We start from the raw sequence: 26541 nt of genomic DNA, 5'->3' as shown, positions 1-26541 counted from the left end.
GAAAGGTTCCTGTGTGTGGCATGAGCCTGAGCTAAGTTATATCTGGTCACGATCCAAATCCACCACAGACTAAAAGCTTTCTAATCTACCTTGATGCAGAATAGAAGCAGGGAACCAATTTCAGACGTTGTTTCTTTGATTTAAAGGTATATCCCTCTCACTGCAGGCACACAAACATAGTCCTGCATGAACACTGTTGTCTCTGGGCACTGCAGGTCTGGGGTCCAGGTGTGATGTTCTTGGAGCTACCCAGTCCTAAAGGGAGGGCCTGCACTAGCTTCACACCTCCCTCCTCCCAGCCAGAAATGGTTAATTGCCAGCTCTAGGCTTCCTCCAGCCCAGCCGTAATCAGCCTGATCTCAGGAAGCAGCAGCTCCAGGCTGGCCTGAGTTGCAGAGCAGCAGGGGCATTCTTCCAAGGTAATGATTAAGCTGAATGCCCCACAAGGGCACAGGCAGCTGAACAGGGAAGGTGAGCCCCATTCATACCTTGACTAGGCTGTGGTGGCCAGGACTGGTTTGAGAAATCAGAGCCGCAGGGAACAGGGACGAGGAACTGGCAGCCACAGCTTTCTGCTACACACGGGCATCTGGGAGCGTCTGGAGCTGGAGCCTCTGCTGCCTCCTGGGACCCAGCCCTGGCTCTCGGCACTATGAAGCTGCAGGTGTTCTGGACTGGACTGGAGTATACCTGCCGGCTCCTGGGCATTGGCACTGCTGCAGGTAAGACCGCGCCTCCACAGCAGTCTCCTGCCCATTAGACACAACATACAGATGTGTCTGGTGTGTTGGGATAGCAGACCAGGGCTGGCAGACAAATTTGGCCACATCTATTTTCCACGTCCCTTCTCAAGGCTCTGACGTGCGCTCGCAGTGAAGCTGTATAATGTAGTGGGGTGAGCCTAGGGTTGGGAGCCAGCATGCCTGGTGCTAGTCTCAGCTTTGGCACCCGCCCATCCATGTGATGGGGGAGGGCATGAGCATCCCATTTGTGAAATGAGTCAAGAGGATCTGCCTCACTTCCTGAGGGCTTTGAGGTGGGGAAGGGGACTAAAGGTGAAGGCGTTAAGGGCTGCACAAATGTGTGAATCAGATGTCTCCTTGCATAGTTGCAGAAAGGTCAATGGAGCTCTTCTTGTTTTACTCAAGCCACATTCCTGTTGCAGAGAGAATTCTCAGTACGTGGAGCAGGCTGAGCTGCAGGCAGGGCTGGATTTAGATTGGGGATTTCCTTAAGGCACCAGAGGCTTGAGAGACTAAAGGTCTTCCCCTGGCTGGCCTCTCTCCCTCACCCATCCTGTTCACAGGTCAGAATAAATTGCTGAGAAGATAGACGGATAGATATTCAGAGGAGAGTGGGCATGTTGAGTTCATCTTCTCACCTTCCCAACCCAGATTCCAATCCTTCTCCCTGAGGCCCTGAAATGACTAAGGTCTGTGTGAGAGAAGCAAGCAGACAGCACTCATCTCAAGCTCTTAGCGCTGGGCTCCACTGTCCTTGAAGACAAGGAAGAGACATCCTGCATTGCTAAAGTCTTTCCTATCACCAGATAAAATCTCACCTGTGGGTCTCGACAAATGGGAAATGTCCCCAGCTGGGACTCAGATAGTGCTGGTAGGAACCTGCTCCAGTCTTGGCACTTGCCAAATTTGGGAGAGCCCCATAGCCCCTGAGTGGCTGTACTTTCTAGTCTGTATGGTGGAGATAACCAGTTGTGCTGGTCAGGTGCTCTGGAGGGCCAAGGATGCTTAAATTGGACATGGCTCCAATCTTCGGGGAAACTGGAGATATAGATTTTTTTAAGACAAATCCCCTTTCATAATTTAGAGTTTGGGGGACTTTGTCAACCTCAGGGTGCCAGTCAGAGTCACTAATAGACTGGTCAGTAGAGTCTTCTCTCATCTAGACCTTGAATTAGCACAGAAGGATGTTGGAAAAGCTCTAATCTCATCCTGTTTTGAGATAGAGTACCTAAACTCAGATTCAAATCAGGACAGTGACCTTGATCAAGGTCACTCGCTGATTAAAGTGATCGCCAACCTGGAGCACTGGCCATTCAACTTTAGAATGGGGCAGAGTTCTAATCAACGATCTCCCTGCCCCCAGCTCCCTGCCCAACAGGTATCAAGAGAGGTCTGGAATTGCTCTGCTTAGGGCCCTGAATAAAAGCTGATATAGGAACCAGCTCCAGCTTGTCAGAACCACCTTGTCACCCATAAAACCAAGCACCTCAAACTTCCCATCCTGGACAAGGGGTGATAACACCAAACAGGGCTTCTGTGTCAGGGGTTCAAAGGCAGGTATTCCATTGCTGATCTTGATCCTGTCCTACTCTTGTACTTGGTTTCCAAATATAGAAAACAGAGCCCTTTCAGATATCAGAATCATGGTGATGATTCTGACTACCACACTCTACCCAGAGCTGCAATTCCAGATAGGAACCTGTTTTAAACTGTATCTTATCTCTCTAAAAAGGTTCACTAAGGACAGTCTAAAAGTCTGATTTATCTCAGCTAGTCGAAGGGTCTGCAGATACATACGTGCACACTTGCGCATACACACAGAAATTCACACACACACACACACATACACACACACACACACACACACACACATATATATGAGCTGGAGCGATAGCGCAACTGGTAGGGCATTTGCCTTGCATGCAGCCAACCTGGCCGACCTGAGTTCGATTCCTCTGCTCCTCTCGGAGAGCCCAGCAAACTACCAAGAGTATCTCGCCCACATGGCAAAGCCTGGCAAGCTACTCGTGACGTATTCGATATGCCAAACACAGTAACAACAAGTCTCATGATGGAGACGTTACTGAACCTGCTCAAGCAAATCGATGAACTACGGGAGGGCAGTGCTACCAGTGCTATCAATGCATATATATATATATATATATATATATATATATATATATACACACACACACATATATATATATCATATGCATGCACTTACACACTGCTCCCTTAACCCTTATCTCAGTGAAAAGCGTTCTTGCTAATACTGAGGATGGACCACCCATTTGGTTTTGTTAGAATTTAGGCTGAAAAAGGCAGCAAGCTGCCTTACAATCACCAGTTTTTCCAGTAATCTTGTTTGGGCTTTTCGGAGTGCTGGGAGCAAGAGGGAAGCAAGAGAAAGGGCTTTAGTACTTGGAGAAAATCTCAAATTTCTACCAACATCACTAAAGTCCTGGCCTGTTTCCAGTGTGTACGATTTGCACATTCCTTATTCCTTTAAGCCTCTTCCCTACACCCGACCCCCCTCCCCAAATCTGTTTTCAGAAATTCAGGTTTCATTTTACAGGAACCTTGCTGTTGGTAAGGACAAAGACTTGAGACAAAGGCTGTCAATTTGCAGAAACCCCCAGAGACCTAAGGTGGTTCTTGTCCCCTATAGGAAAGAATATGTCTTCTCCAAATTCCAGAAAAAGTGTGTGACTCAGGGTGACTCTAAGTGTCACCTGTAAGGACCTGGCAGACCCTGATCCAGAAGTCTTTGCAACTAGAACCCCTTTCCTTAGACGGAGATGCAGTTTGATTTTCAGGGACTGCAAAGACACTAGCCCCAGGGGACAGCACCAGACAGTAAGTGACTTTTGATACAACATGCAGCGGCTGTTCGCTTTGCTCACTAAGTAAATTTCTGGATGAGCCCTGCCAGGCCAGCAAACAGCTCTTGACATGTGCTGGTTCTCCGTGAAATCAGGCTGTGCCCCCAGTTTGGGGTCCTATTGGTTCAGTGGGAGAAATCCTGACAGGACAAAGCCTATACTGGTTTAGCCCCGGTGCAGCTGTTCTCTTTATTCATTTTTAACATCAGTTTTCATTTCCCAGCATCTGCTTTTTTGACGCAGATTTTAACCCACTAAAATATTCTCTGAGTTCCTTTTACAGATAGAGAAGTTAAGACTGAGAGAAAGGAAAGAATATTCCAGATCACATAGTGGCTCTCTCTGTTCCACTACCTGCACTGTCTCTACCCTGACAGACCATTCATGGACTAAAAGTGTGTATGGGAGGAACCTAGGAACCCCATGAGGTAGAAAACACTTCCATCTGGGTGCAGTCTGCCATGGTCTGTTTATTCTTTTTTGATGGCAATAATTGAGTCTGTGCCGCAATACCATTTGTGGTGTGAGGCTGGGCAGGAGGGTAGAACAGCAATGAGTGGTGGGAACACTAAATGGAACATTAACAAATCCTTACGCAAAGGGTGTTGAGAGAGGAAAATGTGAGATCAACCAACCGTCTTGGGCATGCCAGTTTCCAAATCATCTAGATCTTCTCCTTGTTTGTTTGTCTTCACTCTCATTTGCAATACCTTCTTGATGTACTTCAAGATGACTGTGTATCTGTGTGTCTGTGTGTGTGTGTGTGTGTGTGAGAGAGAGAGAGAGAGAGAGACTTCGTTGTGTTTCAATGTTTGATATGTATCCCCTGGAGTCACCAAATAAAGGCAAACACAGTTGAAACTGCACTTGGTGTGTGAGCGTAGCACACCACTCAATGTAAACTACCATTCTTCCCTCAGTCCAGTTCACAACTGAAGACAGGATCCCCAAATCTGATTTAGAGACTCAAGTTCCAAGGAAGCTTCAACCCTGTAATTTGGCACTTTAAATGCTATCAGGAGAGGACATAGTAAACTGGGTTTTAACTCACAGAGCAACATAGAGGTCCAGATGTCCCTCCTCTACAAAGTGGAAAAGACTATGTTTGATGGATTGGTCCATATCCCTCTTGTTAGAAGGCAAGACTGACTTTTCCATTGAACTTCTGCAACTATATTTATGTGTAAAAGTGAATCCTCACTATTTCCTCCCCTACTCTTCAATCACTACCCCAAGCCTACAGGGAAGAAATGTCGGGGTTGATAGGCCCCCTGTATTCTGATGGTCATGTGGAAAGAAGAAGGCAGATGTGTTTCCCTGGACCATGACCACTGACAGGAATGCTTGATCTTCCCATTGCCAGGAGCCTCCCATAAAGGGAGGGAAAATACTGGGAAAATTTAAATACCGGGAAAATGTATCCAGATACTTTGGGGAAGCTTCCCAAACTTCCTCAGTGTAAAGGGGCTACATCATAAGGCTTCTCACTGCAACCCTCGAAGACATTTTCCACTTTCTCATCCTCTGCCCTAGTGTAATATCTGATAATTAATAGTGCTGTGAATTTACTCTGAACCCAGCACTGTGCCACATACTATAAATATAACACCCATTTAGATACCTTTAGAGCACCATCATGGTCATCCTCATCCCCACCATATGACAAAGTATCTGAGGCTTGGTGAGGTACCTTCCTCAAGGAAGCAAAGAGGAGAGATTCTAACTGATGACAAGCTTCTCCTGAAACCCTACTTTAATTAATGTGTCCTCAATTCAGATCAGGCAAAGGCACATGTCTTTCTGTGTCTCAACAATGCCAGAGCACACCAAGAGGGTTGATTTGAGTTATCCCTTCAGCGTATATCATGTCACTACCATCAATCATAATTGACCAGGCACAGATACGGTAGGTGGCGTCATGGTGAGATGCATCCAATTAACTGAAGCTCAAGCAAGAATAACGAATAGTCTCCTAAATGTGAACACATTTATTTGATCCAACTACTCATTTTCTTTCTCTGAATGGTCATTACACATGATCATCATACATGTTATATATACCATTATGACCATCTCTAGTCAACGCCACTCCTGGATCTTACCTGGACAGACAAATCTACATGTATTTCCAGAGGGAACTAACACAGCAGGATCTTCCAGTTGTGGGCCCAGAGACAAACGAGTGACAATGGGTTATAAAATCATCTTACTACAGCCCCACTGATGTCTGTGAGGGTCATTGTTAAAACGAATCCTATTTTATAAATGAGGAAAATGAGTCTCAGAATAGCTAGATAGCTTGGCAGAGGTCACCAGACAATAAACAGCAGGTCTAGTGTTGATGCTGTAGAATGCCCCCTCACAAGTCAGTGACTTCAACTGGATGTTCAGAGACATTTGATAACCAACTCCAAAGCAAAGGGTATACAATAGTTGACAAGAAAATGAACTAGAATTGAGACAAGGTCATTTTACACAAGCCCTGTTTGGTCAAATAACAGGCCCTTTCTCACACTCAACCATTTGGGATCAACCTTCCTATTTAGGGGGCTTGTTTTGTTTTGGATTTTTATCCCATTAGCCTCTTCTTTACACAAAGGCAAAACCACACTCTCACTCCCAACAGCCTTATCCTTTGCCACACTCCATTCCAAATGTATACTTGACTTCTTAACATAGACTAAGGCAAGAGGGCTTTTAAACCCAGATGTTCTCATTACTTTATAAAGAGTACAGTAAATGCAGCTTGACCTTAGCCCTATTCAACCCATAGCGGGGAGAAAAAGCACAACTAATGCTTCTGAAGCAATTATTTCAGGACCTCATGCTAATTTCCACCCTTCTTAAATGTATATCACCGTGACCACTTCCTGCCATCCAAGGAAGCTTTGTACACTCCAGCACATTTACAGGTGAATTTATTGCCCAAGAAATACCACAATGTTTTCAAATTCTCCACATGAATGCCGACTATTTTCTTTTTCTTATTGATTGTCCCAGTGAGTACATGCAAATTCCTACTCCTTCCCACTCTTCTACCACTGAAAGATAATATAACTTGACTTAAGAATTTCTTTTTGAATTGAGTTTCTTTGTGCCTGTGTCCTCACACTTTGATTTAGAATAAGAAATCTGGAATTTCACTTAGGATTCATTTGTTTGGCAAAGAATTGCTGAAAATATCATCATAACAGTAATAGAAATTTAGTTTCATAAAAGTGAAAGACTGAACACATTTCTTCTGAGATTGGTAAAATGATAAGTCTATTCACTTTCATTATTTATGATCAACAGTATATTGGTGATCCTAGCCAGTATAAGACAAAGGACAAATACAATGCTTATAGATATGCAAGGAAAGAAAAAAGTCTGAAAAGAGTTATCAATGGCAGATCTGATATATAATATTCTAAAAAGATGTTAGAAGTGACAAAGATGTTTAGTTAGCAAAACCAATATATAGCAACCAATTATATTTCATTATGCTAGCAACTGACAATTTTAAAATAAAATTTTTAAATATTTGCATATTTAATACATGGGAGCATACAGGGAAGAAAATTGGGTAAAAAACTTATATGCCAATGACATTTCAAATGTCATTGAGAAATACTGCTGAGAGATAGTAAAAAAAAATAAATGAATAGAGAAATACCTTTTTATTTGTGGATCAAATGACTCAATAGTTTTAAAATATCAATTCTCTCTTATAGTTTGGATGAAATTCCAACCAAAATCCTAGCAGGATTTTCCTACAAATGAGAGGTTATTTCTAAATTTGACATGGAAAAACAAAGTTTCAAATAATCAAGATACTTTGTAGGCAAAGAACAAAGAAAATTAATACTACTTTATTTGAAGTTTAACCATAAAAAGTCTAATTACAGGGGTGGAGAGATAAATCCGCGTATTAGGCACTTACCTTGCACATGCCTGATCCTGCCCCTGCCACCACACATGAGCTCCCAAGCACCACCAGGAGTAATCTCTGAGCACCTCCAGATGTGGCCCAATGCCAACCCCATCCCCGCAAAAAAATCTAATTACAGAAAAATCTATCCAGAAAGCATAGTTTTGACAAAGACAATTGTAATAGGGGTCAGAGTGCGTAAAAATGGTAGGGCACTTGCCCTGCATGCAGCTGACCTGGGTATGATCTCCATATGGTTCCCTGAACACTGCCAGGAGTAATTCCTAAGGGTAGAGCCAGGAGTAACCCTTGAGCATAGCCAGGTATGGACCAAAAAACAAAAACAAACAAAAAAGGCATGTGTTGCAATGGAAGATAAAATAGTCCAGAGATAGACAAAAAACATGTGGAAACAAACAATGGAGTTTTCAAAAAAAAAAAAGGCAATTGTAATGCCTTTGTTCTACAAGAAGGACAAGTTTCTCATCTGTTTGCACTGAGCAATTAAATATCCATTTACAGGGAAAAAACAAATTTCCATTTATATTTTATTGTATGTGAATTACTCAAAATTGATTATAAGCTTAATTTTAAAACTGAAAGCTTTTAAACTCAAGTTTTAAAAAGTATATAAAACTTTTATACTAGAAAGTCCCGAATAATAGCGTAAGGAGCAGTGTCTTAGATAAAATGCCAAATGTTCAATCATAAAAGAAAAACATTGGAAAATTATATGCCATCAACATTCCAAATGACTGTTAAAAGAATTTTTTTATTTTTTAAATGTTATTAAAGTACCATGAGTTACTAAGTTATTCATAATGACTTGGATTACAATGTTCCCAGTTCTACAACCATTGTCAACTTCCCTCCACCAGTGTCCCTCCCACCTATTCCCAGCCTGCCACCTTGACAGGCATATTTTTACATTTGGTTATTGTAGTTTGGATCTAACGTTTTCAGTATTGCCAACTCTGTGATTTGGCAATATAGTTATACCTCTCCTCCACACCACCTTGACCCCGTTCCCCTGTTACTTCCCATCTGCCTTTTCTTACTACACCCCCCCCCTTGATTTCTTTATTTCTCAATTTTTTAAATGAAGTCAATAATATGATGACAAATAAGCACATGAAAAAAATGTTTCATTTCATTGGTCATTAATTTATAGAATTGCAAATCAAAACTATGATGAGCTACTCCTAAATGCCTAACAGAATGTCTCAAATTACATATACCCAAACCAAGTGTTGAAGTGTTAGCAAGGAGAAAGAACTCTCATATGGATGGAGGTTATAAAATGGGGTACTCAGTTCGGATATGTTTTGGCATTTTCTTTAAAACACAAATCTTAAATCTATAGGGAACAGGATATAGTGTAGTCATTAGGATACAAGCAGACACTCTTCCTGGGTTCAATCCCTAACATCATATGACTTTCTGAGCATCAGAGTACATAGCCCTCGAGACATTCCAGCATCACTGGGGAGTGGTTTTATTATTGAGGAAAGAGTGAAAATGTCCATATAGGGGCTGAAGCAGTAGTACAGTGGGTAAGGCATTTGCCTTGCACGTGGCTGACCCGGGTTCTATTTCCAGCATCCCATATGGTCCCCCAAGCACTTCCAGGAATAATTCCTGAGTGTAAAGTCAGGAGTAACCCCTGTGCTTTTCAAGTGTGACGCAAAAAGAAAGAAGAAAGAAAGAAAGAAAGAAAGAAAGAAAGAAAGAAAGAAAGGAAGGAAGGAAGGAAGGAAGAAAGAAAGAAAATGTCAATATAAAAATTGTGCATGAATGTTCATAGCATTTTTGTAGCACTGTAGCACTGTCCTCCCATTGTTCATCAATTTGCTTGAGTGGGCACCAGTAACATCTCCAATGTGAGACTTGTTATTACTGTTTTTGGCATATTGAATATGCTATGGGTAGCTTGCCAGGCTCTGCTGTGCGGGCAGGATACTCTTGGTAGCTTGCCGGGCTCTCCGAGAGGAATGGAGGACTTGAACCTAGGTCAGCCATGTGCAAGGCAAACGCCCTACCTGCTGCACTATCGCTCCAGCCCAGCATTTTTCTAATAGATAAAATAAAGAAGCAGCAAAGTGCTTGTGAATAGAGGAATTATAAACTCATCAAAGTACATTTGTATTGGGGCTGGAGCGATAGCACAGTGGATAGGGCGTTTACCTTGCACGCGGTTGACCCAGGTTCAATTCCCAGCATCCCATATGATCCCCTGAGCACTGCCAGGAGTAATTCCTGAGTGCAGAGCCAGGAGTAACCCCTATGCATGGCTAGGTGTGACCCTAAATAAATAAAAAAAAATATTTTTAAAAAGTACATTTGTATTATTAAACAATAGAAAAGCATGAATTCTTGACACATATGCTGTAAAATAAGTCTCAAAACAATTACACTAAACAAAAGTGAGCAGCCAAAAGTGTGTGTGATTCCCTATATGTAACCTTTTTATGTCTTAAAAAGCAAAGTAATCTCTAATGACAGAAAATAGATCTGTAGTTCTCTGGGAGTTAATATGAAGGTGGAAGGGTAGAGTTGTAAAGATATTAGGAAGCTTTGGGGATAACAGACAATTGTCTCTTTTATTGTAGTAAAGTTTTCCTGGACATATAAATATGCCTGTCTTTATCAAACTGCATGCATTGAATGCAAGCAATTTGTTGTCAAATATATCTTAATAAAGCTTTTTAAGGGGATATTTTAGTTATCTGTTGTCAAAATAATACTGTGTAACAATGGCCAACCTTAGTAGTATATGGTAATAAATTCTTGTTTACACATTTGTGCAAGCAGGCAAGGATCTTTGATAGTGTTGGCTGTGTGCTTTTAGATATAGGAGTTTTTGACTTGTCTAAATTGGGCCTGGATAACCTATGCGCCCCTCATGTTACTGCAACTAGCAGCATTGTATGTCCATGACATGGCAGAGACACCTGAGGGCAGGCCTTCTTCTTGTGCCTAGTTCACATATTTGGTTGATGACATCAAAGCCAGTCACATGTATGAGCCCAGATGCACAAGTGTGGAAACAGGTTTTTGGGGGGTGTAAGTTCTATGATAAAGTGCTTAAAAACTGAGAGGGTTGAAGTTTGAAGGGTATAATTGAGAATTACCACAGGAACTTCAACAGTAAATTTCACATCTCTGACTTTTGTCCCTGGCTCATCTTGAGAGAATCTAATGAAAATAGATGAACTCTCACCTTCAAAATTTTCTCACCAAATGAACTCATGAGGTATTTGAAGATTTGAAGTATTGCACTACACTTTAAGATCCCTTATAAATAAATATGTAAAATTTCCAACTTTAAACTTGTATTTTTGTACCCACTCCCTAAACTACTGTTCTTTATTCATATCTGAACTGACTTAACAGATCTCAATACATACAAAAGCCTCTGTTCCATGCTTCAAGTCTGCAATAATTTTTCTTATGTAAATAAAATGATAGAGGTAACTCTAGAGTCTCAGGAGATTCTTAGCAACTGGTTCCAACTTTTCAATGTTATTAGAAATGGTGCAATTTCAGATTTTTCACCTCTACAAACTGTGACCACTTCTTCACCTAAATCATCCCTGGGACAGACATCATCCCATTATGTTCTGTCAGAGATGTGTTGGAGACCCTGATGCTTGTAGGATTTGGGATAATATCCTAGATGAAGGATTATGTATATACAAGAATGAAGAGGAGTGACAAGTACAATATAGTTAGATCTGAGGTTGTCTCAGTGGCACTGACAATGACATACCTATAAGGATTCCCAGGTATCCAGGGCCAACATTACTTCCAGATAAGAAAATCCAGTTGTAATGTTTTTCCAAAATGCATCTGTGAAGTATCCTATTGCCCAGAGATGGAATCAGAACCAAGGAACTATAGCCATCTAGGAAGTTTGTCCTGAGATAAAGGCAGCAGTGGATAGATATCTGCTCATCAATCAATACCAAGACAGGCCCCAGCCTCAGGAGCACAATGGCCTGAGCCCTTTGAGTCCCTCAATGCACAAAGTATTATATAAAAATATGTTGAAGTTTATGGGATTTTGAACTATTTATTTCCTAATTGAGACCACAGGAAGGATCCAAGACAGGATAATCAATGAGCAACATAAATGTAAAGAAAATAGTTCTTAATCCACAGTTTTTAAAAAATGTGTATAAGGGCAGGAAAGGATGAGAATAAACCCTTTATCCTTCCTCCTTGAAACTATTGATGGGAATAGCCTACCTCTCCTAATAATTCTATTAACCATCAACTACATTTGCACCACACTTTATAATTTACTAAGACTGGACAGTCATAGCCAGTTATACATGTTTATATTAAATGCTACTTTACATATCAGGGGGTTGGAGGGATAGAACAGTGGGTAAGGCATTTGCCTTGCACACGGCCAACATGCCGACTGGTTCAATTCCTCTGCCCCTTTTGGAGAGCCTGGCAAGCTACCGAGAGTATCTCGCCAGCACAACAAAGCCTGGCAAGCTCCCCGTGATGTATTCAATATGCCAAAAACAGTAACAACAAGTCTCAAAATTTGTGTGAGATGTTACTGGTGCCTTCTCGAGCAAATCGATGAACAACAGGAGAACAGTGCTACAGTGCTACATATCAGGAAGCAGAAAAGGAAGTCATTATTTGCTTAAGAACTTGAGGGCTAAAGAGCTAGTTACAGAGGGTAGGGCTCTTGTCTTGTATGTGACCGTCATGGGTATGATCCCCAAGCCACCCATATGGTTCCCTAAGCACTGCCAAATGGTCCCCTTAGGGATCACAAGAGTAATCCCTGAGCATAGAGCCAGGAATAACCCCTGATCATTGCTGGATGTACCCGCCCCTCCCCCAGTGATTAAATTTGCTTATCTAGTAAAACCTCGTGTCATCTGTGCTATAACATCACCCCATCAGATCTCTCATCCACTCTCACTCTGAAACCAGAGATGCCTAAGAGGTAGCTACCTGACCCAAGCCTTCACCATAGGCTTTAACCCAAGTCTCTGATCCCTGCTAAGCCTGAATACAGCTCAGGGAGGGGACTGGAGGAAAGCCTCTGTGCAATAAAAATGCTGTGCTAAGGTTGAACCCAGTCCAGACAGGAAGAAAAGAGATAGAGGAAAGACAGCATAATGAAGAGGCTAGAATTGTCTGCAATCTTTATGTGGAATAGTTGGCTCTAACCAGATGCCTTTCAAGATACTTCCCTAGGGATTGTACGGAGCAGTGATACAGAAGGGTAGAGCTGACTATGCAGGGGTGAGTTTGCGATGTGGTTCTGTTAGACTGGGACAAAGGTAACTGGGTTACAGTGGCACTCACATTCACTTCCTAGCAGTGCTAGAGATGGCCCCCTGGAAAAAATATTGAGGTAACTGAAGTCTCGGTCAAATCAGTTTTTTATCTTTGGCACAGAAACTAGATTGCTTTCTAAACACACCTGTTGTCATAACAGTTCAATAAGCCTGCAAGGCTCATGTTTTATGGTGATGCCATATACATATTTCTATGGTAGGGGAATCTTGATTTTTGCTTTCCTCACTTTTTCCACTGGCAATTTTTGTACAACGAAGCTATAGAAAGAATGAGGATGAGACAGGGCCTCATGGGTTCACCATTAAATCCTAAGACCACCAGTACGATTTTATGTGGAAGAAGAATCCCCAAGATACAAGCTCCACTCCTAGGCACTGCATCTTCAAGAACATGCACACATTTATGTTCAGGAAGGCAAACGCTATAGGGTCTATAGGAAACTGTAGTCAGATTTCTCACTCAAAGGCTCAGTGAGAGGACCAGGCATTCAAAGACACTTGGATCCTATTTGCAGGAAAAAAGACTGACTATAGACTAGAACGGTCAGAGAGATGTGGGATCCAAAATGTTCAGCTAATTGGAGAACAGACTAAGCTGCCTTTCCAGTTACTTGGGGCCAGATAACAAACTACTCCAGACTTTGTGGCTTGAAACTATCATCACTTTAGTCTATTCAAAACTCTGTACAGCTCAGGATTTTAGACAGGACACAATCAAGACAATGCATCTCTCCTGGTGATAATAGGGATTCCAGGTAAGATAGATAGGATGGCTTTTCTTCAGTCATATATCTGGTGCTTGGCTCTGACTGTTGATCACATTTATATGTGTATCTCTGCTTTACATATTCTGGGTTTGCAATGTCCAAAATAAATTCTGTGAGCATGTGTCCCAGGCATAACTGAGCACTGAGCAGACTGTGCATCTCTCTCTCTCTCTCTCTCTCTCTCTCTCTCTCTCTCTCTCTCTCTCTCACACACACACACACACACACACACACACACACACACACACACACACCTGGGCTTCCTCACACATGGAGACCTCAAGTTCCTATATGGTAGTTTCCCCCAGAACAAACATTTTGAGGACAAACTAAAACCTCTTCATAAATGAGCCAAACAAGTGTTTGCCTCCAAAACAATCTGTTAGACAAGTGAATCATTAAGGCCAGCCCACATTCGAAGGGAGGGAAATTAGGTCCACCTTTCAAACAAAAGTTGCAAAGAATGGGTGCCCAACTTCACTATTACGTATCTGCTTTACTTATGTTCTGTAACCACATACCTGGGTTTGCATAAAAATTTCTCCAACAAAAAATGAGTTTGAAGTGGAAAAAGTTTAAGAAAGCTGCTCAGAACAGTCCTTGAAATAGGTGAATTAAACACGACATAGGGGCGTGGGGGGGCGAGGGTCTTGGGTCTAAGCACTTCAGTGGTGGCTGGGTGAGGTAACTGTGTATACCAAGGTCATAAATGTCAACACCATTGTAAACACATTACTTTTAACTATAATAACAGTTTTTTTAAAAGGAAAAGGCACTAAATAGCTCTCACAGGAAAGATACTGGTTTCCAAGACCCTTTTCTGCCATCTGCTGGTCACCGACCATAAAGCATGCAAATCTGCAGAGACTGCTGACGTGATTTCAGTCCTTCCCCAAAATGAGGAAATGAGGAGCAAGAGTACAGAGGATAGGCTATTGGTTTTGCACGTAGCTGACCAGGGTTCTATCCCTGGTGTCCCATATCCTCCCCTGAGCACCTCCAGGAGTGCTCAGTCAGTGCTCACTCAACTTCTGAGTGCAGAGCCAGGAGCAACACCTAAACATTGTTGACTGTGACCCAAAAAGGGAGACGGGGGCTGGGGCAAATGAGGTAGTGATTTCAAGGAGCAGATAAGATGTTTATTGCAAACTAAATAAATGGGAGTCTTTCAACTCAGCACACACACTCATACACATACACAGATGTTCATACCCACACACACATCCTTACTCACACACACGTACGTATCTCATGCATCACATCACACATGTACACACATGTCACTTAACAACAAGCACACACTGACAAGTAGTGAAAATTACATGACATAAGCCAGAAATCTCAAGTTTGGCCCTTGTGTCCTTTACTTTCTAGCATGTTCTCTGAGGAATCACACAAGGCCACAGACCCTCATCTTTCTCCCTAAAAAATTGGGGGAGTAGAAATTTCCATCTCATGAGGTGACTAGGAAGCTCCAGGACGTGTGGCCGTTGTGTGCAAACCAGTAAGTGCCCCATGAGTTGGTTGGCTCAGGCTGATGCCCTCCTCTCACCTGACAGGAGTCCAGCAGCAGCAAGGGGAGAGAACAGACTCTCAGTGTCCTTTGCTTCTCTGGACGGAAGCACAGGGGGCACTAGAGCTCTCAGCACTGAGGAAATTCAGGTGTTCCCTCCCCTTCAGAGAGCAAAGCATTCCCTGAAGTACTTCCAGCACATTCCAGAAATGAGGGGTTTGGGTGAAGCTAAGTGTGCAATCTACCCTGCATTTCAAGAGGCAGCATTTCTGCTCTTCGACAAAGGGCTTGGGACAACAGGAATGAAAGTTTTCCCTGGGTCTCTGCCAAGGAAGTAGCAGTCCTCTAAGCAGCAAAGGGCCACACACCAACTGTCATGTACAATAGTCCAGTCACACTCCCTTACTTTCTCAGAGGAACACAATGTAAAGTCACAATTCAGCAAATACCAGTATCATCCAAGCCAAAGACTTCATAGGACCCAAAATTGAGAGTCCTTGGAATGTCATTAATTAGGTCCAAAAAAGGTCTGATTAGTGGGCCAATGGCGTCCAGAAGGAAGGTCTGGCGAACCTCAGTGCTGTCTGTGGATGTTTCCATCAATAAGGTGATGAGTCAGAGGCGTGGTTGGTTGACTATAGCCATGAGAGCAAGGGAGTCCCCATGAGGACAGGACAGGGAGACAGCAAGTCTGCAAAGATGGGGCCAAGACAAAATTCACACTGAACAAATGAGAAAGGTCAGGTTCTCAACACACACCAAGGGCCAAGAAAAAGGCAGAAGAGAGATGAGGCTAAGCAGTACCTCCTGACAGCGAAGAATCCCAAGGACTTAATCAGTGCTGAGTCCAAAAGAGTGAGCCAAGATTGTGTGACTCAGCCACAAGTCAGCAAGTGAAGATTACTTCACAGCAACAGCAAGAATACTGACTGGGGGGTATGGTGCCGCCAGTAGGTCAACTTATACCTGTGAGGCCAGTGCATCAGCAGCCTGATGGTGGCTTCAGACTTCCAGATACCCCCAAATTACTGCTGTGCCTTTGGTCAGACCCCAAAAACTTGGGGCAAAGTTTACCAAGAAAGTAAATGCCCAAAAGTTAGGTATGTGGGAGACACACACACAAACCACCTCCGGCTCAGCTACATAATTAGAGGGATGGCCTCTCTGGTTCCTGATCGAACTACTTAACAGCCATGATCCCAGAGACTCAGAAACAAATCTCAAAACCCAATGGCTTTTGGCATAAATGTGTCCAGTCCCTGCAGTAGATTACTGCTGCTGTGCCAACCCAGGTGGGAATAGGTTTCATGCCTTGGCCTGTTCCCCTTGGCGGCCCAGTAGCCACCATCCTCCAGAGGTCACTGGACAGTCAGGTTTGGGCCTGCAGTGATGACACGTGGGGCCTCACGGGATGGGGGTGGAGCCGGCCCTTTTTCCCTACCCCAACAAGACACTGAGTTGCCACTCACAATGGCCTCTTTGGCTCCTGATGAAGCTACTTAATGGCCATGATCCCAGAGACTCAGAAACAAATCTTGAAACCCAGCAGCTTTTGGCAGAAATGCGTCCGGACCCTGCAGTAGGTTACTGTTGCTGGGCCAACCCAGCGGGGAAAGGGTGTTGTCCCTCCACCTGCTCCCCCTTGGTGGCTCAGTGGCCCCCATCCATCAGAGGCCATTTGACAGTCAGGTTTGGGCCCAAAGTGACAAGACACCCGGGGCCTCACAGGATGAGGGTGGATCCAGCCCTTTCCTCCCCATCCCAATGAGACCCCAAGTCTCCACCCATGAACGGCCTTTCCGGATCCTGATCAAGCTGCTTAATGGCCATGATCCCTGAGACTTAGGAACAAATCTTGGAACCCAGCAGGTTTGGGCAGAAATCCCTTCAGATTTAAGTGTTAAAATTTTGGAATTTCAAAATCGTGCAGCCACAAGATATCATATGTTATTCTTAACCAGCAATAGAAAACAAATTGTCTACTGTTGCCTTTTTAGCAAATCTGGGTGTTGGGGTAAAATCCCAAATAATAATGGCGAGTCTGGTGTCAAACTATTGAATGTGATCAAAGTAGAGAGAGAGAGAGAGTAATATGGAAATTATCTGCCCCACAGGTAGGGGGAAGGTGTGGGATGGGGATTTACAGGGGGTTTTGGTGGTGGAGAATGGGCTCTGGTGAAGGTACGGGTGTTTGTTTGTATGAGTGAGTCTTAAACCTGAAAGCTTTGTAACTGCTCTCACGGTGATTCAATAAATAAAATTATAAAAAAATTTTTAAAAAAGTAAGGTGGAGTTCATGCCCAATTCAATCAGCTAATCAGTGGCTGACTAAATGGCAGTACTCCTACATCAAAAAAAATGAATACTGATCTGGAAAGGAAATGGACAGAGACAAGGTCTAATGACCAAGTATTGATAACTGGCACATTCCACACATTGCCATGGGCTAGAAGACAGTGAAGAAGACTTTGAAGCTACAGCACATGAAGTACAGATACAAAGCAGAGGGTTGTTGGGCTGTTAGTCTCTAGGGGCTCTAAGAGAGGAAGGAACAACAAATGTGGTCCCCAAAAAATGAAGGGGTACTGTGATCAAGGGTTCAGCCTAAAATCTCTCTGGTGACAGAGACCAATCCAGAAGACTCTCTATTCTCTTGCACCTCCCCAGCCACAGCTCAGTGTGTCATTGGGAATAGAGCCTGTCCTGGTTCTCAGTCCCAAGGAAAAGGCTCACTGCGGAGACTGGAACAATATTACACTGTATAAGTTGCTTGCTTTGCATGTAATAGACCCAGGTTTAATCCTCAGCATCCCATAGGGTCCCCCAGAAGTAATTAAGCACCACCAGGAGTAATTCCTGAGTGCAGGGCAGGACTAACATTGGTGTGACCCCAAACCGTAAATAAATAAATAAACAAATAAGCAAATAGATAAATGATAAATAAATAAATAAAATAACCTAGGAGTCCTCCACAGGATAAGCTATGAAAGGAACACCTTGAATCACTCTTCACTCTCCTCGTCCCCTAGTGTTGATCGGCGTGGGCACTGAAACATTCCTGCAGGGGCAGTTCAAGAGCCTGGCTTTCTATCTGCTGTGAGTATATGGGCATGCACTCTTTCCTGCCTAAGTGTCGTTTTCCAATGCTGACACTGACCCAGAGGAGTACCCTATACCCATTCTTTCATATCCCAGAGGTAAAAGAGGGATAGAGGGGTCTTCTAAGATTTCTCCTGATTTGGACAGAATTTTTGTCAGACCACCTCATAAATCAACCAATGATTCTTTCATTCACCCACCTGTCTATCCTTCTACTCTTCCACTCAGCCTTCCATCGCCATTATTTACACGCATATGCACATGCTTATCCATTTCTTCCTTTATATCTTTATTTAGAAAATACTTAATGTCTAGAGAGGAGAATAAGCTCAAAGGACTACTCAATCTCCTCTACATGCCAAGAACAGTCAAATGTTTTATTTAAATTGCGTCTTTTAACTCTGGCTGCACTATACAAGTACAATATGTCCTCATTTCACAGATGAGAACATTCAGGAATGAGTCGCTGAACCCACATCACCAAGTCCGTGAACAACAGGGCCCAGATCCAGCTCAGATCCATTTAGTTCTGCAGCCCCGGTCCTTTCTTTTCTGCCAGCTGCCTCTTCAAACCCTTCCTGAAGGGGAGGGGAGTGGGTCGGCACTGTGTGTCGGCATTATAATTACCCTCAAACTACCAAGAAGGAAACTGCAGCACAAAAAATGTCACTGTGATGGAAGAAGAGAGCCTATGGAGTGGGGGTAGAGAGGTCCGACAGGCTCTCTCCCCAGTGCCTCAGCAGTCAATTCTTAAGGGTACAGGAGGTCCCCATGCATCCTAAGTCTGTAGTCCCACTGGCTGAGAGAAATGCCTGCTATTCCTGCTACATCTTATTAACTCTGTTATGGTCAGTGGGCTCAAGTTTCTCTGGAATTCAGAAGCACACCACATCACCTCCTTTTCACCTGGTCCTCTAGTTCACCCATGAAGGTCAAGTTCTGGTAGAGGGCATTATCCTACTACAACAAACAATTCGGGTCTGCTTTTCACCCAGGACCCTGCACATCTGGTGACTCTGTGATCCAGTCCTAGAAGACACATTCTTTAATTCTGGCCTTGGGTCCTTCAGCCATTACTCTGAACTAGTTTATGTTCTCTACCCAGAGTACACTGTGAGATCAACACACTCACACTCCTCAATGGCCAGACAATCCTCTTCCTTCTTGTCCTCCTTATGACCAAAGTAAACACTGGAAGGCATAAGTAGAAGAGGAAAGAGGAGAGATTGAATGGTAAATGCTCACACAGAGAGAAACATACCTAAAATGTATATAATGATCAACATGTACCAGGCACATTCATAGGGCTTTATAAAAGTCAACTTATTTGGTCCTTAAAATCAGTTTTTTGCTTTTTGGGTCACACCCAGTGATGCTCAGGGGTTACTCTGAGCATCTGGCTCTGCACTCAGGAATTACTCCTGGCAGTGCGGGGGATGGGGGGGCCATATGGGATGCTGGGGTCATCCGCGTGCAAGGCAAATGCCCTACCCGCTGTGCTATCGCTCTAGCTCTGGGAGCATTATAATTACCCTCAAACTACCAAGAAGGAAACTGCAGCACAAAAAATGTCAACCCCCTCGCCTGTGATCATAGACCTTATCAGTAGCAGAAGCGATGTCCAATGTCCATAACTATAAGAAAAAAGGAACCCCCTGTCTCCCTTTCCTCAGTGATTACTCTTTGCTCAGTGATTACTCAGTGATTACCCTTTGCTCAGTGATTACTCTGAAGCATACCCATGGAATACATAACTACAAGCCTTTCCATGGTGGGTCCTGGCCACATGGAGGAATGAGCAGGATCTTCCCTCGGCAATTCACAACCTGACAGATCCGCTCACATTTAGAGCATAGAGAAAGAAAGAATTACCAGACAGATAAGAAGAGAAAGGGGGGATCCTTCAAGAAGGTAATGCAAGACCCCATGTCACTTCACAGCTTTCTGGTGGCTAGAGAGATGTGGAAATTCATCTGTGCTTTAAAAAATCATACAGGAAAATTTAATTCTAAAAGTCAACAAGACCCTTCTCTGGTGACAAATTACATTCTTTTCCCAAAAATTCTGATATGGGAATCATGAACTGACCCAGAATCTATGATTTTACAAATTCTCCAGGACATTCTAAATCGGAAATAGGGATTCTGGATTAGAAGAGTAACATCCAATTCATATGTCAGGAGTCCTGAGGGCAACCCAGTGGCGACAGACTAAAGAAACAGGAGAGTCAGGGAAACCAAGAGTCAGTACCAGGTACTAAGATCCGGGTGGAAGTCCCCAAGCTCCTGTGATGCAGTTGAGGCAAGAGAAAGGGAGTGATAGAGTGACAGTGATGCTAGGGCTGTTTTGAGAGTACAGCCCTCGCAACTGTTTGAATAATGGAATGTCCAACCAGACAGCGGGTGCCCATCTACTGACAGGAGGTCTAAGAACATCAGAGTCTGCATTTCTCTGCTGACCTGCAGCTCCCTCCACATCCATCTAATGGTCCTCATCCATCATCCCTTCCAAGACCAAGCCCCAGTCCAAAGTAAGGTCTGGCATCAAATCAGCTTTCTGGGGATAGGGCCATGGAGACAGAAACAGATCAGAAAAGTCTGGATCAGTGGCAGCTACAGATGCTGGGGAGGTCCAGTGTGCTGTGAGATCACAGTTCCGGAATGGCGAAGGGAGTGGGGTAATGGACTTACTCTCCTGTGTCCACCACAGGTTCACAGGAGCCGCGGTCTCCATGTGTGAAGGAGCCTTCTTTGTGGCTCAGTTGCTGGCTTTCTGCTTCAGGTAAGTAAATTTCAGAACAGCCCCTCCATTGTCTCCAGCCCTGGGCCCTCCCAGAAGCTGCCACCTGTGAGGTCACAGTCGGAGTAATGTTTCACTCCCCAAGTAACTGTGGATGTGAGACCCTCTCCCCTCGTGCAGAGAGTGCAGGACTTTGGATGGGCTCAGGCCACCGGGACCAGTGGTCCCTTTTACCAAGGGGATAAGTTAGCACATGCATTCAGAGACAGTTCCCACCCAGAATCCCCTGCAGAGCCCATCATGCAGTGAAGGACAGGATGCCACAATAGCCTGGTTTGGGGCAGGCAGAACCGGGCTGGAAAGAGTTGAGTCCATCCCCTACCAGGACCCAGGGATATGTCAAGGTCACAGTAGATCAGGCAGGGCCATGTCCTCTTGTGGCCCAGCAGTGCTAAGCTCCTGAAAGCTGTGGTCAGTGAGATCAAGGACTGTTTGTGAAGCACTGTTTCAGAACCTACACAGCTGGATTTCTCCATGGGCAGCAAAAAACCCAAATTCCAAATCTAGCTGTCTTGAAAAGCTTCCTTCCTCTAGGGGTCACTGAGACTGCAGGCTTCCCTGCTTTCTGCTGAAAGTCAGGGATCCTTTTACTAGCAAAGAAGGGAGGAGTCCTTGGCATAAAGGGGCATTTTATCTGCTCTGAATAAATTATTTACCACCAGAGGGCACCAAAGAGCCATGTCAGCAGTGTTGGCAGGTCAGTCTTGCCTTTAAGCCACCCTTTTCCCCTAAAACTAACCTGGAGCGTATTGCTTTCCAGAGTCCTGCTCCAGAAGCTTTCAGATAAAGGAGAGGAGTCTAAAGGCTGTCACTTTCCCCCTTTGAAAACCTGGAGGCAGTGACCCCTAAAGAAACCTGCTTGAGATCAGGCTTATATGAGTGGTCCACACATGCAGGTTAAGATAGAGATCCACCGGGGCTGATGCTGTCTCCTGACATCAGCTGCATTCCATCCCTCTCTCCAGGTCCTTTGTGCAGTGCACAATCTACATAACAGTCCAAAACAATCCAAGTCTCGGTGTTTTCCATGCTACATGCTTCCCTCCCCTGTGAATGTCCCTCATTGTCTCGCTGCCTTTGCCATGTCCTGGGTGATATTTTCCCTCCCCTCCCCCCTTCAGAAGGATGAATGACCTTGCAGAAAATGTGTAACCTCTGTGGAGAAGCTAGTAAGGACTTCAGCGTGTGTGTGTGTGTGTGTGTGTGTGTGTGTGTGTGTGTGTGTGTGAAGGCACAGAATCAACCAGAAGCTACTGCAGGACCTGCCCCCAGCCAGTGTCTGTGCCCATCACAGGGGCTTTTTCCTGGGGTGCCTTTTGCTTCCTGCTAATCCTGCACTCCCTCCCTACCAGGTGCCAGCCAGGGTCCCTGGCGTACAGAGCAAGGGAAAAGGCCCAATGGCTGGGCTGCTTCCAGAAGTTCCTGGCCTACATGCTGTTGTCTGTGGCCTGCTTCCTTCACCCAGTCCTGGTCTGGCATGTGACTATCCCAGGTAGGACCTCCAGGAAGTAGAGAGGCAGGCAGACTGAGCACAGGGCCTGAAAGCCCCCTTTCTGCTGGCACTGGTAAAAATGAGGCAGCAGCTCCTGCTGCCTAGATGGCAGGAATGCCCCCAGAGTGACTCCTCCCTCCAGAATCTATATCAACAAAAGAGGCCTTATCTCAGAGACACAAGCTTGCAGGGGATGCGAGAGGGTCACTTTTCTCCCCAACTTAGCTGTGTCTCCCTACCACCTACCCATCCATGCCCAACACCTCTGTGTGCGGGAAGTCCTGTCTGAATGGGCTGCAGCAGACTCCCAGGCCTGGCATCTCTCCCCACTCTCCCTCCTCCACACAATTTTTTTAGCATAGAAGCTCAATCTTGAAGGTTCCTCCTCCCTGAATCGATCCATTACCTTTTATGTCAGCACCTTCTCCCTCTTCCTTAGCTATGCAAATTCACCACTTTTTCAGGACCCAGCAGGGGAGGCCCAACAAACTCTCTTGAGAAGGAGGCTGAGCACCTTGTGAGAAGCCTGGGGGTGACAGCACCAGCATTTACTCTCAGGCTTGGGGCCCAAGGCACAGGATCCCCCACAAAGGGTGAAAGTGAGAACCCCAGCATGGGTTCTCTAACATGGCTTCCCCCCCCCCCTTTTTTTTAAATTTTTATTAGTGAAACACCATGAGGTACAGTTGAAGACTTACAAAATTTTGTGCTTAGATTTCAGTTATACAATGATAGAATACCAATCACTCCACCAGTGCCCATTCTCCACCACCACTGATCCCAGTATCCCACCCACCCCCCATCTCACCCCCCATCCCACCCTGCTTCTGTGGCAGGGCATACCCTTTTGCTCTCTCTCTCCTTTTGGGTGCTGTGGTTTTCAAAAGAGTGCAATCATAACATGGCTCCCTTGATCCTCACCATGCTGACCCACTAAGTCTGCGGTGGAGGTGGAGGACGAGTTAGACATGAAGGTCTGAGGCTCAGGTGGGGGCTGGGTGTGACCACACAGGTGCACTGAGGTGGCCTTTCAGAACCATGAGTGTGGACAGCTCCTGACTTCTTTCGGGGGGCAGATCCAGCATCCTGAACACCCAGATCTTTTCCAGGCTCCATGCTCATCACCACTGGACTGGCTTACTTCCTGCTGAGCAAGCGGAAGAAAATTAAACCTGCGCCCAATGGGCCGGCCCCTGTAGAGGAGTACACAGACCCCGCTAGCAGCGCCATGAGCACCACTGGCTCTGGGGACACGGAGCAAACCTACACCTTCCACGAGGCCCTCAAGGAGGGGCCCAGCTCCCTCTTCCTCCACGTGAAGAGCATCCTCAAGGGGACCACGAAGCCCAAAGTCCTCCCGTGCCCCGAGGCCTTGACGGAGCTGACGCTAGAGCCAGCTGACGGGCTGGCCAAGAGGAAGCAGGTGCACTTCGAAGACAGTGTGGTCAGAATCATCCCATCTCTGGCCGGAGGCCTGGATGATGAGGACAGCGAGCCTGAGGAGACCACCTCTGACACCACCCCCATCATCCCTCCCCCGCAGGCCCCACCCTTCCTGACCTCTCTCTCCGGGGCCGGCCTTTTCTGAACTGCTCGCTCCTGCTCTAGGGACACTCCGCAAGCGGTCGGTCTCCAGAGATCCCTGCCTAGAGTTCCTGACGTCAGTCAAGACCTTCCTTTCTAAAGCAGAGCTTTTTAACGGATCTTTATCAACTCTGCAGAGCTGGGGCCTCTGAGAGGGATCTCAGTGAACTTCACTGGGAGGCATCAGTGAAGTTCACACAGCTTCCAGCCTACTCAAAGCCCTTCCTCCTAGATGCAGAAGAGACTTTCCCCTCCGAGACGGTCATTCCCACCCCATTCAGGGCTGCCTCAGTCCCAGGGGAAGCCATCCAGTTTCTTCTGCTCCTGACAGAGGGCTCAGCTCTCAGCCATGACTCACGTCCACTCTACCCCTGCCCCAACATCTCAACTCTGAAGGCCCAGGGATTCACTGATAACATAAACCCCTTGAAGGCGAGTGTTGAGGGTTGTCCCGGGTGGAGAGGGAGAGGCGAGTGTGCGGGGCCTCCAGTGGGAGCAGCACCCAGCAGCGGCCCACATTCTTTGCATACTCTTGGGCTGGCGCCGGGATAGCAGGAGTCACAGAGCCACTCGACAAAACAATGCCACTCTGTGCTCACTGCAGGGAAAGCCAGGCCACATGAGTGGCGCTCATTCCAGAGCGCTGCTGAACACTCCCTGCATCCACACCATGTGGACTTTTTCAAGATTCTGAGTAGATGACATAAGCCAAGAGATCCCAAAAGCAGTGACAACATTCAGCAGGGAAAGCCACAGTATTTGCTCTTGACAACATTCAGCAGGGAAAGTCACAGTATCTGCTCTATACAAGGACCACAGAGGATTGTGCCCTAGAGATTCACACAGCACAGACTGGTGGCTCTGTGACACCTATGCATCTGGTGGCAGAATAGGGGACAATTATATGTTTGCTAAAAATGGAGGGAGGTAGGGAAAGGAGGGGAAGTGGAAGTATGGGGATTGGCAGGTAACTTCCTACCATGGGGATATGTAAGCAACAGTTAAGTTATAACAGATAAAAAAAAACTTGAATTTTTCTTTTTGCTTTTTGGGTCACACCCAGTGATGCTCAGTAGTTACTCCTGGCTCTGCACTCAGGAATTACTCCTGGCGGTGCTTGGGGGACCATATGGGATGCCGGGGATCAAACCTGGGTTGACCGCGTACAAGACAAATGCCCTACCCACTATACTATTGCTTTAGCCCCCAAACTTGAATCTTTTATCTTGTAGCTAGAGGACTTGCAATACAGTTTAATCATGAAATGAGTCATTGGGAAAGGGAGGCAACAAAAGCACATCAAAGAGCTGGAATCCATGCTTTGCATACTGGAGCCCCCAGTTAAATACCTGACAACATATGGTACCTAAATCAACACTAGGATTGACCCTCAAGAACCACCAGGTATGACCATTCCCCCCAAAAGGAAAATATCATTTGGTTCTTTGGTTATTGCAAGTGAGGCAAGATGCATTGCTCTTCATAAGAAAACTCAATGAGCAATATGAAAAAAAAAAACAACTATGTTACTTTGCAGGAAGTGTGTGCAACACTAGGGTTCTATAGAGCAAGCCTGGAATGCGTGTTTTAAAGTCTTAACAAGAATAGTATGTTCATTCCTGTGCATCTTTCAACATACCCTGTAAGTTATTTTGTAAACACACAGAAATAACAGCCAACCAGGAGCTAGAATCAGTTTTGTATCTAAATATACCAGACACCCCGTAAAAGAAAACTCTTCCTCCATAACCCAGTTCTTCTTAGAACCAAATGAGAAAAGACAAACTCGCACATTCCCACAATCCTCAGTGGTGGAAGTAGTGAAACTGTTTCTTCATTGGCCATTCAGGGTTCATGTTAGGATTTTGAAATTCTATATGCTGGCGATGCACCAGTAAAGGTTGGCTGAGATGATTGCCGTCTGGTTTATATCTGATGGATAGTGGACAGTATAGAGGATATGAGTCTTCAGGAATTCCCTCCAGTTCTTAAAGTTCCAGGTGGATCTGAGTAGCCTTCTGTGCACAGAAAGAGCCCAAGTAACTGGAACAGAGACCTTAAATGTGTCCTGTGGAGAGTGCAGGTGTGATCTGGACACAAACAGCCTCACAGCCTCTGGGGAAGAAATACCAAATCAGCAGAAATGAAAACAGGAAGCCAGACTGCAAGTATAAAGTCAGAGTTGAAAGATTATGTTTAATAATAAACACTGGCAAAACTAAGTGTGAGAGCACAGTTCGGAAAGCATTTTAGAGGTTAGGTATGTATTGGGAGTTCCAAAGGTCCAATATACATGTGGCTCTGAGACATCTGTGTTTTCTAGTGGTTGGCATCAGTTAAGAATGTGTCTTCTAGCAATGCACCAGTAGAGGTTGGCCAAGATGATTGCCGTCTGATTTAGACTAGAAAAGTAAAGTTCCCC

At 44.9% G+C, this 26541-nt stretch overlaps 1 protein-coding gene across 2 annotated transcripts; it reads left to right on the top strand.

Annotated features, from left to right (window-relative positions):
- The first annotated feature begins 465 nt into the window (after positions 1–465).
- Positions 466–24123, top strand: TMEM72 (transmembrane protein 72). Of its 2 annotated transcripts, XM_056130518.1 has the most exons (5): positions 466–722; positions 18175–18241; positions 20954–21025; positions 22396–22535; positions 23645–24123. In XM_056130518.1, the coding sequence occupies exons 1-5, from the start codon at positions 653–655 to the stop codon at positions 24121–24123; spliced, it is 828 nt and encodes a 275-aa protein (XP_055986493.1). In that variant the 5' UTR covers positions 466–652. The 2 variants fall into 2 exon arrangements, with proteins under 2 accessions (XP_055986493.1, XP_055986494.1); XM_056130519.1 differs by lacking the exons at positions 466–722; positions 22396–22535 and having other exon boundaries at positions 18233–18241.
- Positions 24124–26541: the final 2418 nt, after the last annotated feature.

The sequence above is a fragment of the Sorex fumeus genome, unplaced genomic scaffold, assembly GCF_029834395.1.
Source record: "Sorex fumeus unplaced genomic scaffold, SorFum_2.1 ptg000078l, whole genome shotgun sequence".
Taxonomy (NCBI): domain Eukaryota; kingdom Metazoa; phylum Chordata; class Mammalia; order Eulipotyphla; family Soricidae; genus Sorex; species Sorex fumeus.
The sequence above is the reverse complement of the archived record's forward strand: the minus strand, read 5'-3'. Positions and strand labels throughout refer to the sequence as shown.

What these genes read in the sequence shown, in the direction of transcription:
- TMEM72 (XM_056130518.1), top strand. Translation starts at nt 653, where the DNA reads ATGAAGCTGCAGGTGTTCTGGACTGGACTGGAGTATACCTGCCGGCTC. An exon ending in TTGCTGGCTTTCTGCTTCAG is followed by an intron (nt 21,026 to 22,395) that starts GTAAGTAAATTT and finishes CCTCCCTACCAG; the next exon opens with GTGCCAGCCAGGGTCCCTGG. An exon ending in CTGGCATGTGACTATCCCAG is followed by an intron (nt 22,536 to 23,644) that starts GTAGGACCTCCA and finishes GATCTTTTCCAG; the next exon opens with GCTCCATGCTCATCACCACT.